Below are 12,288 nucleotides of genomic sequence, written 5' to 3'. Positions count from 1 at the left end.
GGGCCAAGTCCCCCAAGAACCTCAGGCCACCCCAAGTGTTCAGTCTTCTTCCTGTGAGCAAGAGGCTTATGTTCACCCTCAGAGGGACACCCTGAAAGGGCAAAATAACACCAGAGGAAGCAGCCAAGTCCAACGTATGGCTCCTAGGGGCTGTATGCACGAATCCAAGGCACGGCAGACAGGAGGGCAGGCCCTCCCAACCTGTAGCCTTATGGGAACTCCATCCTACACCTCTTACCAGTGAGAGAAGCTGGCCAGTAGTCAGCCTTGGAGCTATATCTGATGTGGTACTGTAGACAGAAAAACAGCTGAGGTGTGTGCAGCTGTCTTGCTTGGCCCCATGATGGAATGTGACAGCACTCCGTAGCTCCTAACAAGGCTTTGCCACTTACCACCCCCAAGGATGGTCTTGAACTCCTCCTTGTGCTCCCCATACCCCCAGTCCTGGGACCCAGTACGCCTCCTCCACATGACAGGATGCCTGGCAGTGGGGTTCTGCAGAGGTCACAACAGTTCCAGCATATCCCAAATGTTGGGGTCCACCTTGAGGACGACCTTGGGGGTCCAGCCCATGCAAGAACTGCATGCGGAGCACAGCTACTCGCAGTCATCCTGAGATCTTGTTCTCCCTCTTTATAGGACTCAGCTCCCAAATGGCAGAGACCCTGCTGTCCCTCCTCACACAGGACAAGGTAGACGCTCTCTAGGAATGTTTGTGACAAAGACCAGTCCTCCCAGGCTGATTTGTGTAAACCGAGCGCCTCTGATCCACCCTCATGCCAATCCATCCCCTGGAAGTGTGGCCTCCTCCTCTCTATCCCCACGTGGCCTGCTGGGGGATCCAACCTGCTGCTGTCAGACTTTTACCAGAACAGAGTCACAGCAGCCTGGGACTCCCCCTCACATGGCTGCCTCGCACTGAGACCATTCACATCTGACCACTTCCCACTGGAGGGATACAAATACAGCCCCCACCTCAGCAACACCCCCCCCCCCGCCCGAGACTTGGGGAAGTGCTACCCTTGTCAGGACAGAGCAAGAGCTGGCTGCTGGGTGCCCTGATTCCCAGAGGCTATAGGTCCAGGGGTCTGAGGAACTTTCTAGTTACCTCTTTCTTCCCAGGAACCTATATTCCTTTTCTAACAGAGCTGTCTCTCACAGAAGTGCTGAACCCCGGCTCCCAGCCCCTCATCAAGGTACTGGCTGGGACAGGCACTAACAGGTCTCTGATAAGGAAGTACCACTGTGGGACTCTCAGCAGATAAACCGGGTTACACAGGAGCCCCTCGGGGTCAGCATATGACATGCAGTGGGCAGGGCTGAGGGGGCCCATGCTGTCTCAGGGACAGACCAGAGAGCAACAGGTAGGGTCAAGCACTCCTCTCACCATGCATCAAGTTCTCACTGTCTTGCTTAGGACACAAATCCAGTGTCCAGATACTGAGGAAGGGCTGAAACACGCCCTGTCCAGCCTCTGCCATGACTGCTCCAAGAATTCAGCACAGCTACTTTTACTCACGGGTTGTCCTGGGTACTTGGAGTGTTGGCTTCTCTAGAGGTCATGGCTTGTGGGCACTCTGAGAACATATTCATATTCAAACTCAGGCCAGCAGGAGTCTTTTGGACTCCCTAGGACCCCAAGTCCTAGAGAGTAGCAGGCCCAGGCAGCTTATCATGGATGCCTGGAGTGCAGGTGGTAAGCCCACAGACTTCTTTCTGCATGTGATACGTGCAAAGCTGAAAGACAGCATTATCTAGCCTGATCACTCTGGATTTGAAAACACCGCACACAAGAAGTACCAGTGAGTTGGGGTATGGCTCAGAAGCACAGTACGTGTATGTTATGTGCAAGGTCCTACTGAGTTTGAGCCCTAGCACTAAAACAAAAGGATGCACAGGGGAAAATTACTTATATAGCTGCCTCTTGGTAGAAACCCCACCCCTGTAATTTTATACACCTTGAAACTCAACTCTAAGAAGTTAACATTTATAAAAAGAAAACAAAATAAAAATCCTTGGGCCCTCCTGATCAAACGTGTAGGCTCTGCTGGAGGCTTTGCTTCTGCCGGGACTCTGCTGTGGGACATGCTGGCTCTAAGATGGCATCTTGAGAACTGCCACAGTTACCACGTGGTTTCAGGGCAGGCCGGAACCTCTGGGCTCACCCGTTTCCTCTCCTTCTGTCCAGACCTGCCTGGGCCCACACAGCATGTGACCCTGAGGCAGGTGCATCCATGCCTTCCATTCCAGTTCCACAGGAGGGTGAGAGCTCTGGTTTGTGTAAGGTCAGACAGACAGCAGGGAGGGAGAACAAACTAGGAAATCGACGCATGACAGTTTATTACATTCAAGAGTATTTACTAGAACAAAATGACAAAGTGTCATTCATCGGCAGAAGCCTGTGACTGACAACAGTAGAAAGGTAGCTGGCCCTTTTGTAGCGAAGCTTGTGCTTTAGGAAGAGGCGAGCTTACATCTTAGAGCTTCCCAGGAAACAGCCCCAGAACAAGAAAACCTCCAAATATCACCTTTTGGCGGACAGGGTCTCACATGCCAGGGCTGACATCAAACTCACCGTGTAATCAACAGTAACACTGAACTCATGATCCTCCTGCCTCCGTTTCCCCAAGTACTAGAATGACAGGTATGCACCACACTCAGTGTATGTGGTGGTAGGGATCAACCCAGGGCTTCGTGCATTGTAGACAGGCACTCTAAGAACTCCCAAATACTACTTTTAATAGCACATGGCCATCTACAAGCATGCCCAGAGGGTCAACAGTGCTCTTTAGTGGCCTATTAGAGAAGGCAAAAAGCAGTGGTCTGAAGACAGCACTTGACTGTGGACCCTCACACAAATGTGGGCAGCCTGGCCCTGGCTGTGAGACACCCAGTCTGTGTGTGCATGTGAGAGGGTCTAGCCCACCATCTGTCTGTCCCTGCACTGGCTCCAGGCCTAGCCCAGGCCCACAGATTCCAAAACAGAATGTTACCTCTACATGGACATACTCGTTCAGCAGCAGCTGACTTACTCCAAATCCTTTCAGAAAACTCGGGCAACTTCCACACTGCCATGAGGATCACATAGCCAGCAGGGGACAGAAGGTGTGAACTGCAAGCCCAGGAAAGTCTCTAACAAGACAACCCCTTTTCATGATAATAAATAAAACCTGGCCTCAGATCCACCACCTTGGTGCACAGTGGAAGGCCTCAGTGAAGGCAAATACAGCAGAGGCTGGAAGCTCAGAGGAGTTCAGTGGAGACTCATTTGGAAACAGTCATTTTCACACAATGGTCACCCCAACGGAGTTCATCAGCAGAACAAGAACAAGAACAGAACTGGGCCAAGGAGGGCCAGAGAGGCACTGGGCAGACAGAATAATAGGGTCTCCTGGTACACTCTGCAGCATAAGCTGCCAGATTGGGACATTTAAGCAGGGTGGAGGGGTGGGACTGGCCATCTGATGGCAACACAAACAGACACGGCCCACTTCCCAATAACTACTTTCAAATTGCTTCCTTCTCTACGTTCCATAGATACAACAGATTCCTAGTCTGTAGCATTATGCTTGAATACAGAACCTCACTCAGTCCATGTTTGGCCTGGCATGCCTCCTGGGAGACATTCCCACCATCCATCTTGTTACTGAAGCTGTGGCCCCATTTTTATTGATGGCCAGTCTTCCACATGGTGCCTTGCAGGTGACAAACAAGTGTATCCCGGAGCAACAGGTCTTGACATTGTTCAAACAACAGCTTCTGTGTCAGGCACATGAAATAAGGGCTTCCTATTCTCGAAAAGAGGCTGCTAAATTCCAGCCAGAAATCAACAAACCGGGTAAGGCCTTGGCTCGTGATATAGGCCCCACAGCCCAGGCACAGCGTAGAGCCACTTCTCCTGGAGTCCCAATCAGCACACAGGATCCTCATGTGGGTGTAGGCTCAGCTGTCCTGGTGCAGGGCTAAGGCACTGTCTTAACTCCTGCCCTGGAGGGGCAGCCACCAGTACAACTTGAATCTCTGGCTCCCTAAAGCACCCCCCTTTCCCTACTGCACGAACCCTCCCTCTCACATGCTAATGCCCAGTCTGTGTTTTAGTTCTATGCTTACTGAAACGATTAACTTTGGTACTAACAGGAGCTATTTCACCAATATTGCTTATAATAAAACAACAACTTCAATGAGGAGAACTCCTTGTGACCAGTCTTTTCCCTGGTGTTACAGGCAAGTGGCTGAGCACCCACTGAGTGTGCCACCTGCGTCTTGCTGCTGACAAAAACCTACTTGGTGGCAGTGTAGACTCAACGAGCTGTGGGCCTATAAGCAGGGTTTTAACACTCCTAAGCTAAGTGCAGTGGTTAGGACGGTCCTCTCCATGGAACGGGTACTGACACTTTCCTCTGACACACTCCTAGAACCCAGGCCCACATGAAGGGACCAAAGCCAGCTCTGTCCCACCACTGGGAATCACGTGGATAATAGTCAAGAAGTTGGATGGCTAAAGCTTTCACTAACCCATGGTTCCCACAACTTAATCCCATTTCCCAAGATAAGCCCGGCCGGGCACAGCCTTTATGCTGTTTGCACTCCAGGGCCCTGGTGGAGCCGGACGGTCTCTGGAAGTAGGCTGGCGGTGTGCTGTACTTCTGCTCCTGAGGACGGCCATGCGGAAGAGCCCTGGCCTGCAGTTCCAGTTCCAATGCAGAGGCCTAGAGCTGGGCACACTCCCTGCAGGGAGACCCAGAGTCACTGAAAGCTTTAGGAGTTCTAGCTAATGGTGTTGGTGTCACTTGGTGACTGCAGAGGTCCCTAGCTGGTATCAGCCGCTCCTGTGTGCTCAGGTTTCAAAGTACTTGTAGATGGCTGTAACATACAGCATGACGTTCTGCCAGTCGGGCCGTTCAGTACGCGCCATTTCATTGATGTCCTGTGGAGAAGGAGCTCAATTAGGACTTATTTCCCCTCCCACGCCACCCCAATGGGCTTCTAGTCCCATAAGCAGTAGACAGCTTTTAGTCTAAGGTGCACTGCCTCTTTCAGAGGACAGGTCTCCAGTATCTGCTCTATCTCCAAAGGTCCCTGTGAGCATCTCCTTCCTGAGTATCAGAATCATCATTCCAAGTCACACTCTTGTGCCACTAGGGTCTCCTCTCTGCCCCAGCCCCAGCTTATCAAGTGGAAACTCTCCCCAGACTTTCTAGGCTCTTTCTAGGCTGTTCTCTGGAGACACTCTAGGGCTCACGGCATCATGGTGTGTCACAAGTTATCAAAAACTTTCTTTTTTTAGCTGCCTTCTGCAGAGTACTAGTGACCTGGGGTGTGGAAATAGAGCAGCTCTGCCCCAGGGTCTCAGCACCTGTCACAAGTGCCTGTGGCAACTACAGAGCAGGGCTAGGGAGTCTGAGAGGACTATTCCACAGTCAAGGAACCCAGAAATGTCACTAATCATATGGGATGAGAAGGGCTGTCCTGAGCAAGTTAAGACAGGAAACAAGTCAGTTGGCTTGTGAACAAATCTTGACTATAAAATTCTTTGTTAGGCTAAAACACCTAGCCGTGTTTTACACGTGACAACACTTTGTACACAGCATGCAATGTCCTACTACATTAATTGTACCTGATCTCTTCCGACTCATCCGGATGGAAGCTAGCCTAGGCAAGCATGCTTCTATGAGTTTCAAGGACACTCTATAGGTGAATACTGTTATAGTGTAATTATTAATGTAAATACTTCTTTCTGGCCCCTGCAGTTGCTACAAGTCAGGAAACAGCTAAGGAGACAGACCTGGAGACCTGCAGGTATCCTAGGATCCTATGAATGTTCTGGTCTCACAGGATCGTTTCTTTTGTACACAGCCCTGAGCAGGAAGAGGCTTGGGCACTGTCACTGTTACTCATGTGGAGCAGGTCTGTCTCTGCAGGGACAGAGGCATCCCTTTGCATTGCTAGAGCTGGCAGATGCCTGTCCCTGTGAGCTCAGCAGGGGCAGGGCAGAAGCCTAGAAAGGGCCTCAGTTTCTACAATTTGTGTTTCGCATCATGAGCAGCATTTTATGGCCCCTGTGAGGAACTGTGGGCAGTGCTGTCAACTCCCAGATATCTCTGGGCTCAGGATGCCCTTGGCCCTCACCCTCTAGACCAGTAGTTCTCACCCCTCCTAATACTGTGACTCTTTAATACAGTTCTTCATGGTGTGGTGATTCCCAACTATAAATCTGTTTTCATTGCCACTTCATAATTATGTTACAGTTATAAATCATAATATAAATATCTGTGCTTTCCAGTAGTCTTTGGTGACCCCAGAGAAACAGTCACTCGACCGATCAAAGGAGTCATGATCCACAGGCTGAGGAGGCACTGCTCCAGACCAACAAAAGGCACACAGCCATGTGACACTTTTCCCCTGAACCCAAAGATTCTGCTAAGGAACAGACAATCACAAAGAAGAGCCGCATATAAGGGCTGCTGGGACTGTGGTCAAAAGCAACTATTCCTTTGGAAACTTCCTCGAGAGAAGCATTTTCTACAGCATTTGAGATCCTGCAAGTGTTCACATCCTCAGCCCAGTCCACCTGAGACCACTTCTCCTAGGCACTGTCAGCAACTCCTCGGTAAGGGGCTTACCAGCGTCGATTTGATTCCAACACTTTCAGCTGCCTGGAAAGCCAGGGTGAAGTTCCTTTTCTGTAAGAGAAATCATGTCAGTAGGGTGTATAGACAACTGAAGATCATGCAGGACAGACAGTAACCCTCAGGGCCTTGACTCTCCTCTGCAACCAGCTCCGGCTCCACCTACTTTTTCCCCCCCCTTACTCAGAAAGTTGTATTCTAGCAAAAGGGCTGAAGTTAACTGGAGACAGACCCCCAAAGCTAGAAGTAGATACCTATCCAAAAATCATTCTCGCCTGTGGAATCTCCAAGGGTTTTCTACAGGGCTTGGCTGCCATAAAGGAAAGCAGGGGGAACCTGAAGAACCGTTAGAGTGGGACACCTTGAACCATAGCTTGGAACTACAAGATTGGTCATTTTTGAGGCCCATGGTGTAGAATAGGCTGTAAACAGAAGTGATGGTCTTGAGGTGACAGGAGGTTAGCCCAGGCTAGCTGGCACTGCCCTGACCATTCATATTACCATTATCTTTCTTTTGGACTTCTTAAAGCCCTTGATCCTAAATGCTGTCAACCAAAGAGAGCCAACGACTTCCACTAGGAATACTGTTACATGGGCAATGGGTAGACCAGGGACTGGCTAGCTGAAGTGTAAACAATGAGTCCAGGGGAATGAGCCAGGACAGGCTATTGTGAAGCGAGGCTGGAATGAGTGGCCCACTAACCAGTGAGGCACCATCCCTGGTTTTGGCTCACCTTATCTTGACTGTTCAGTTCTTGATATGGTATGTGGGCTGGGAGATAGGTATGAAGCAATGCGCAGAAAGCCAGCCCGTCGTTCCAGCTGCTGCTGAAGTTTGTGATGTCAATATTCTGAGGGAAAAGAAAAAGAGGGATGCAGTGTGATCTTTCAGATCTCAAGTATGATCGCTCGGTTCTCAAGAAGGCAGGACACAGAACCCCACCCATAACCCCATCACGTGACCTCACTCTGGAGGAACCAGAGCGTGCTATGGGCCATGTCCAGCACTTACCCTGTGACCATGACTAGGTCTTTATGGATCCCTCATCCTACCCACTTACCTACCAGTTGTAGAACTGTGTTCCTGCCTGGCAAAGCCTGGCCCTGAGACATAATCTATAAGCTGCTCCACACATGGAAGGCCTCTCCAAGGCCTGCTGTGGTAACAATACAGACTGCCAGATGTGAACGACAACCAGTGAGAGTCTTCTTGTTTAGTAAAGCATTTAAAAGGTCTTCAAGCTAGGCAAGTGGCCCACACTTGTAATCCTGGTATTCAGGCAGACTGTGAGTTCAAAGCCAGCTTGTAAGACATACAGCCATTGTAAGACTCTGACAAACACCAGCAACACTGAGGACTCTCCTATCTGCCTGCAGATTGTGTAAAGAGCTGCAGAGATTTGGCTTTGGTGAATAGTCTACATGAGAGTGGGGTTTTTTTTTGTTTTTTTTGTTTTTTATTACACTTCTGCTCACTCATGCTCCTCTAAGGAACTCCAATAAACTCCCATCCTTCTAGCCACTGTGCATCTCAGAAGTATGCATACACAGACGAAAATGTGTTCTGTACAGGGACTGACCTATACACTAATGGTGTAAAGTACCCCAAATCCATCAGGCCTTGGCACACACTTTATGAAAAGCCCCTTGTTTCACATCTCAGTTTATTGCATGCCACCTTCAACTGCATTAAGAGTCAGCCTCCTGAGGCAACAAGGTCCATCCAAGTTCACTATGTGCGGCAGACCACGCAGCTCTGAGGACCCTCCATAGCTATATGGAGCTACAGGTTCACAGCTGGCAAGGCTCTTTACCACTGTCACTTCTTTTTATAAAAGGACAGAGCCTAAGAACACTGGAGACCAAGCTCTGAGCTGGGAGGCTGTCCCCATGCTGGCCAGTGTCTCACAGAGTTACATGGTTCCTTCATGGAACAGCATGGGGCCAAGCACTCATCAGGCACACCACCAAGTGCATTTTCTTGTCCCATCTGTGTGCATAGAGCACTGACCTCTGGCAGCACCTTCACCAAACATACCTTGCTAAGTGCAGAGGCTCCTATAGCAATGGATAACCTGACCACTTGTTGTTTCCCACTTCTCCAGTTGACATCAACCGTTAAAAACTTGTATGGAGAAGGAATCTGACCAGGCTTGGAAGGATGGGTGGTATAAGCTGACATTGGCCAAAGTGTTACACCTGAACAGCAACTGAAAGGTGCTCCCACCCAGTGTGAACAGCAATTGAAGGGCGCTCCCACCCAGAGTGAACAGCAACTGAAAGGTGCTCCCACCCAGAGTGAACAGCAACTGAAAGGTGCTCCCACCCAGAGTGAACAGCAACTGAAGGGCACTCTCACCCAGAGTGAACAGCAACTGAAGGGTGCTCCCACCCAGAGTGAACAGCAACTGAAGGGCACTCCCACCCAGAGTGAACAGCAACTGAAAGGTGCTCCCACCCAGAGTGAACAGCAACTGAAAGGTGCTCCCACCCAGTGTTCACTGGTATCTTTCTTCCCCAAATGCCTGGGTCTGATTAGAAGCCTCTGTCTTGGTACCATACTAACCAATTTTCTGTTCTGGCCATTTTTCCCCTCCCCTCCCCACAGTCTCTGCTCTGGCTAATAGCTACTACACCCAAGGGGTTTCTGATGATATTCTAGTCACCTTGAAATAAATGGTGTGTAACAGTTGCCAATAGAAGAAAGACACCTCCCCTCCCAGACATAGATGTGTAGGCATACACTCATGTGTAATTACCTCTCTGTCTCTTTTCTCATCTGAATCTTAGCACGTAGCCATCTAAGGTGGCCAGCTCCATCTGAGGAAAACTGGGACTTAGGAGATGAAACACTAACCCAGGGTTCTCTGCGGCAGAAGAGATCACAGGAACTGGAGACTTTGTCTCAAACACTAAAAAAGAAGCCTCTAAGTCTTGCTTAGCTGAAGTTTTCTATTACTGTCATTTTTGCAGCGCTGGGCTGGGAATCCCCACAAATGCTAGGCCTTGCTCTACCACTGGGCAGCTCACCCTGAAACAGTCTTAAAAGAGGGTGGTAGCTTGAGAGTTAGTTCTCACTGCTGGTAGCTTTCCTATTTGGTACGTAAGACAAAGAATGGGCCCGGCGTGATGGCCAGCATGGTATACAAGGCCCAGTATAAGATGAAACTGAAAGGTCTTTTGTTTACAGAATGCCAAGGAGCAAAGTCCACTAAAGGGACTACAATGAAAAGAAAAAAGGAAAAGGAAAACCCCTTTCCATGCTTCCAGGACTTGCATCCAAGTGACTGAAGCAGAAGCTGAGGCACAGGCCTTGTCAGACAGCAGGGCAGGAAGTGTCTTAGTGACATGCAGAGCTCTGAGCTTGCAGACCAGTGGCAGTATCTCACTCCAGGTCACTGAGTGCTGGAAAAAGACAAACCTCTTCTTCCTGTGTCGGTGCCCCCTTTCGCTCCCGAGGACACAGCAGTTCTCACAGGGCTGTGGACGTGCCTGGCTTCACTGCGCCTCACAGCAGAGGCTCCTACACCCCAGCTGCCTGGCTAAGGCTGGCTTCCTCCAGACAAACCCCACCCTGCTGGGGGAAAAGCTGCTGGTGCCTCCTTACCCTGTTCCTCCCCTCAAAATAGACACAGGATACGGCTCCTGGATGGAGCAAGGGTTCCAGGTGAGAGGTGCTTTTGATAGTTGATAGCATTTCAGATGAAAATCAAGCTGGCTGAGGCTTGAGCTCTTCCCCCCCCCCCCCGTGGCCGGAGATGAGCTATTTAAGTAAGGTGACCAAGGACTATGAGTCCATTAAGCAGTGAACCCAAGGAACCAGCTCAGACCTGCTTCCAAAAACTCCCGAACACAGTGAGGAACGGTGCTAGGCCTGGGCATGGGGTGCTCCTTAGGAAGCGGGGAAGCCCACAAGCCTGAGAGAGCAGGTCTCCTGGCTCCAACCACTATTGCTATTTGTAGTGAACAGGGCTGAAAGTCTTGCTACAAATGTCTGCAAACACTAAACTGGCTTGCAAAGGGGGAGGGGGGGAAAAGCTCAGTGCTAGAAACAGAAGAGGGGAAGCCCCCACCCACGTGTCCACATGTGAAGCTCTTCATGACATGGTTATGACAGTCCAGTGATATCATGACAAGATTTGTAAGCAGCTTGGAGAAGAAACACACTGAATAATAAAAAGTCATACCATGTTACCAGAGAAACAGCTTTTCCCTTCATCACCCATGCCCAACGGCTCCTCCCTGCAGATGCTACCATCTGTTCCTAAAGCTAGACTGTGAGTGGGCTCCAGGTTGGCAGGATGGGTGGGAAATCCTGGGGCCTTCACCAAGTCTGTTGCCACCAGAAGCAACCTCTCACTGTCTCTTTTACAGTCCGGATGACGGAGTGAAGCAGGCACAGTCTGATGTTCTGCCTCTGCAGGTACAAAGCTAAACACCCTCCCTCAGGTCAGCAGCAAAGGCAGCCAGACTTGTCTGCAGACCGCTGTTCTATATAGTCAGTCCTGTTGTCACTTCACCTGCCCACGGTGGCCAAACAAAACGGCACCTGTGGTTTTCTTGGCAACTGGTTGGTATAAACTTAAACTGTTTGTGACTCAGAAAAACCCAACTCAACACCACTGTGTGAAGCTTGTAGATGGGGGAGGAGGGCCAGGCCTCACATTTCCTGAACACGTAACTGATAGCAGCTGTCCCAGGCTTCAGGAAAGTAGATATATAAATGTCAGTCCACTCTGATGGTGAACCACTAAGCCTTTAGGAGACACCTGAAGAGTCTGAGTTGTCTATTCACTACAAAGAAGCAGGTACTAACAAATCCAATCTATCATCATTTGTGCCACAACAGCAAGATGAGTATGGCCTCCTCAAGTGGCTCTGTTTTCTGCAGGCCTAAAATAAGGCTTTATGAGCTTATCATAGAAACATTAAAGAAAAGAAAGACACAAAGGGAATGGCCAGGGAAAGGGGAACGAATCTGGAAGGAGCTGTATGTATGTGTGTTGGGGTGGTGGTGGTGGTATTATGATCAAAACACATTGTATGGAAGTCTCAAAGAACTAAATAGAAGGTAAAGGGGATTTGACTGACAACCTGAGGAGACAGTGATGACCTCAGGTCCGCACCTAAACTCGAGCTTACACGTGAGCCAGCACCAGGACCGGGAACTGTACCTGCTAGATGACGAGAGAGGAGGGGTGCTGGATGCAGTTGCTCTGAGGATCATTTACCCATTCCACGGACCCTCACCTGAGGCCAGGCCCTGGAGTAAAATAGAAGCCCACATGTGGACCTGACATAGTCTAGGGCCAACAGAAGGTTGCCCAGTGAAGTGTGGTTGGGTGGACTCCAAAGAGCCAATGGGAGCTGGCAGGCTGGGGCTGTGTTAGGGGGCTGCTGACTGTAGAGGCCTGTGGCAGCAGAGAAAAGGGAGTCAGGTTATGGATGTATGTGGGAGCTGAAGTAAATCCACGTGGAAACAGGTTAAATACATAAAAGGGAAGTGCATGGAGTGCCAAGGGTAGCCCTTAGCTTCTCTTGGCAGAACCAAACACCCGTAGTGACCTTCACAGAAGCAGAATTAACTGGGCACAGGGTTTGCACATACAAGGAGGTACATTCTGAGTGTGTTAACTTTAAGGTACTTTGTAAATAGACA

General features: G+C 49.9%; 1 protein-coding gene across 6 annotated transcripts in view; it reads right to left on the bottom strand.

Moving 5' to 3' along the window:
* Nucleotides 1-2,316: 2,316 nt before the first annotated feature.
* The window catches only part of Specc1l (sperm antigen with calponin homology and coiled-coil domains 1-like), a 100,364-nt gene continuing 90,392 nt past the window's right edge, over nt 2,317-12,288 (bottom strand). For 3 of the 6 annotated variants that reach the window (NM_153406.3, NM_001145826.1, XM_011243589.2), the window contains 3 exons: nt 7,364-7,480; nt 6,624-6,683; nt 2,317-4,927 (listed from right to left, as the gene is read on the bottom strand). In NM_153406.3, the coding sequence (NP_700455.3) occupies nt 4,838-4,927; nt 6,624-6,683; nt 7,364-7,480 (267 nt within the window). In that variant the 3' untranslated portion in view covers nt 2,317-4,837. The remainder of the gene's footprint in view (nt 4,928-6,623; nt 6,684-7,363; nt 7,481-12,288) is intronic. The other 3 variants (XM_017314127.1, XM_006514252.4, XM_030245333.1) reach the window with 1 other exon arrangement.

The sequence above is a fragment of the Mus musculus genome, chromosome 10 (genome assembly GCF_000001635.26).
Source record: "Mus musculus strain C57BL/6J chromosome 10, GRCm38.p6 C57BL/6J".
NCBI classification, from domain to species: Eukaryota; Metazoa; Chordata; class Mammalia; order Rodentia; family Muridae; genus Mus; species Mus musculus.
Note: the sequence above shows the minus strand (reverse complement) of the source record. Positions and strands in the feature narration are given on the sequence as shown.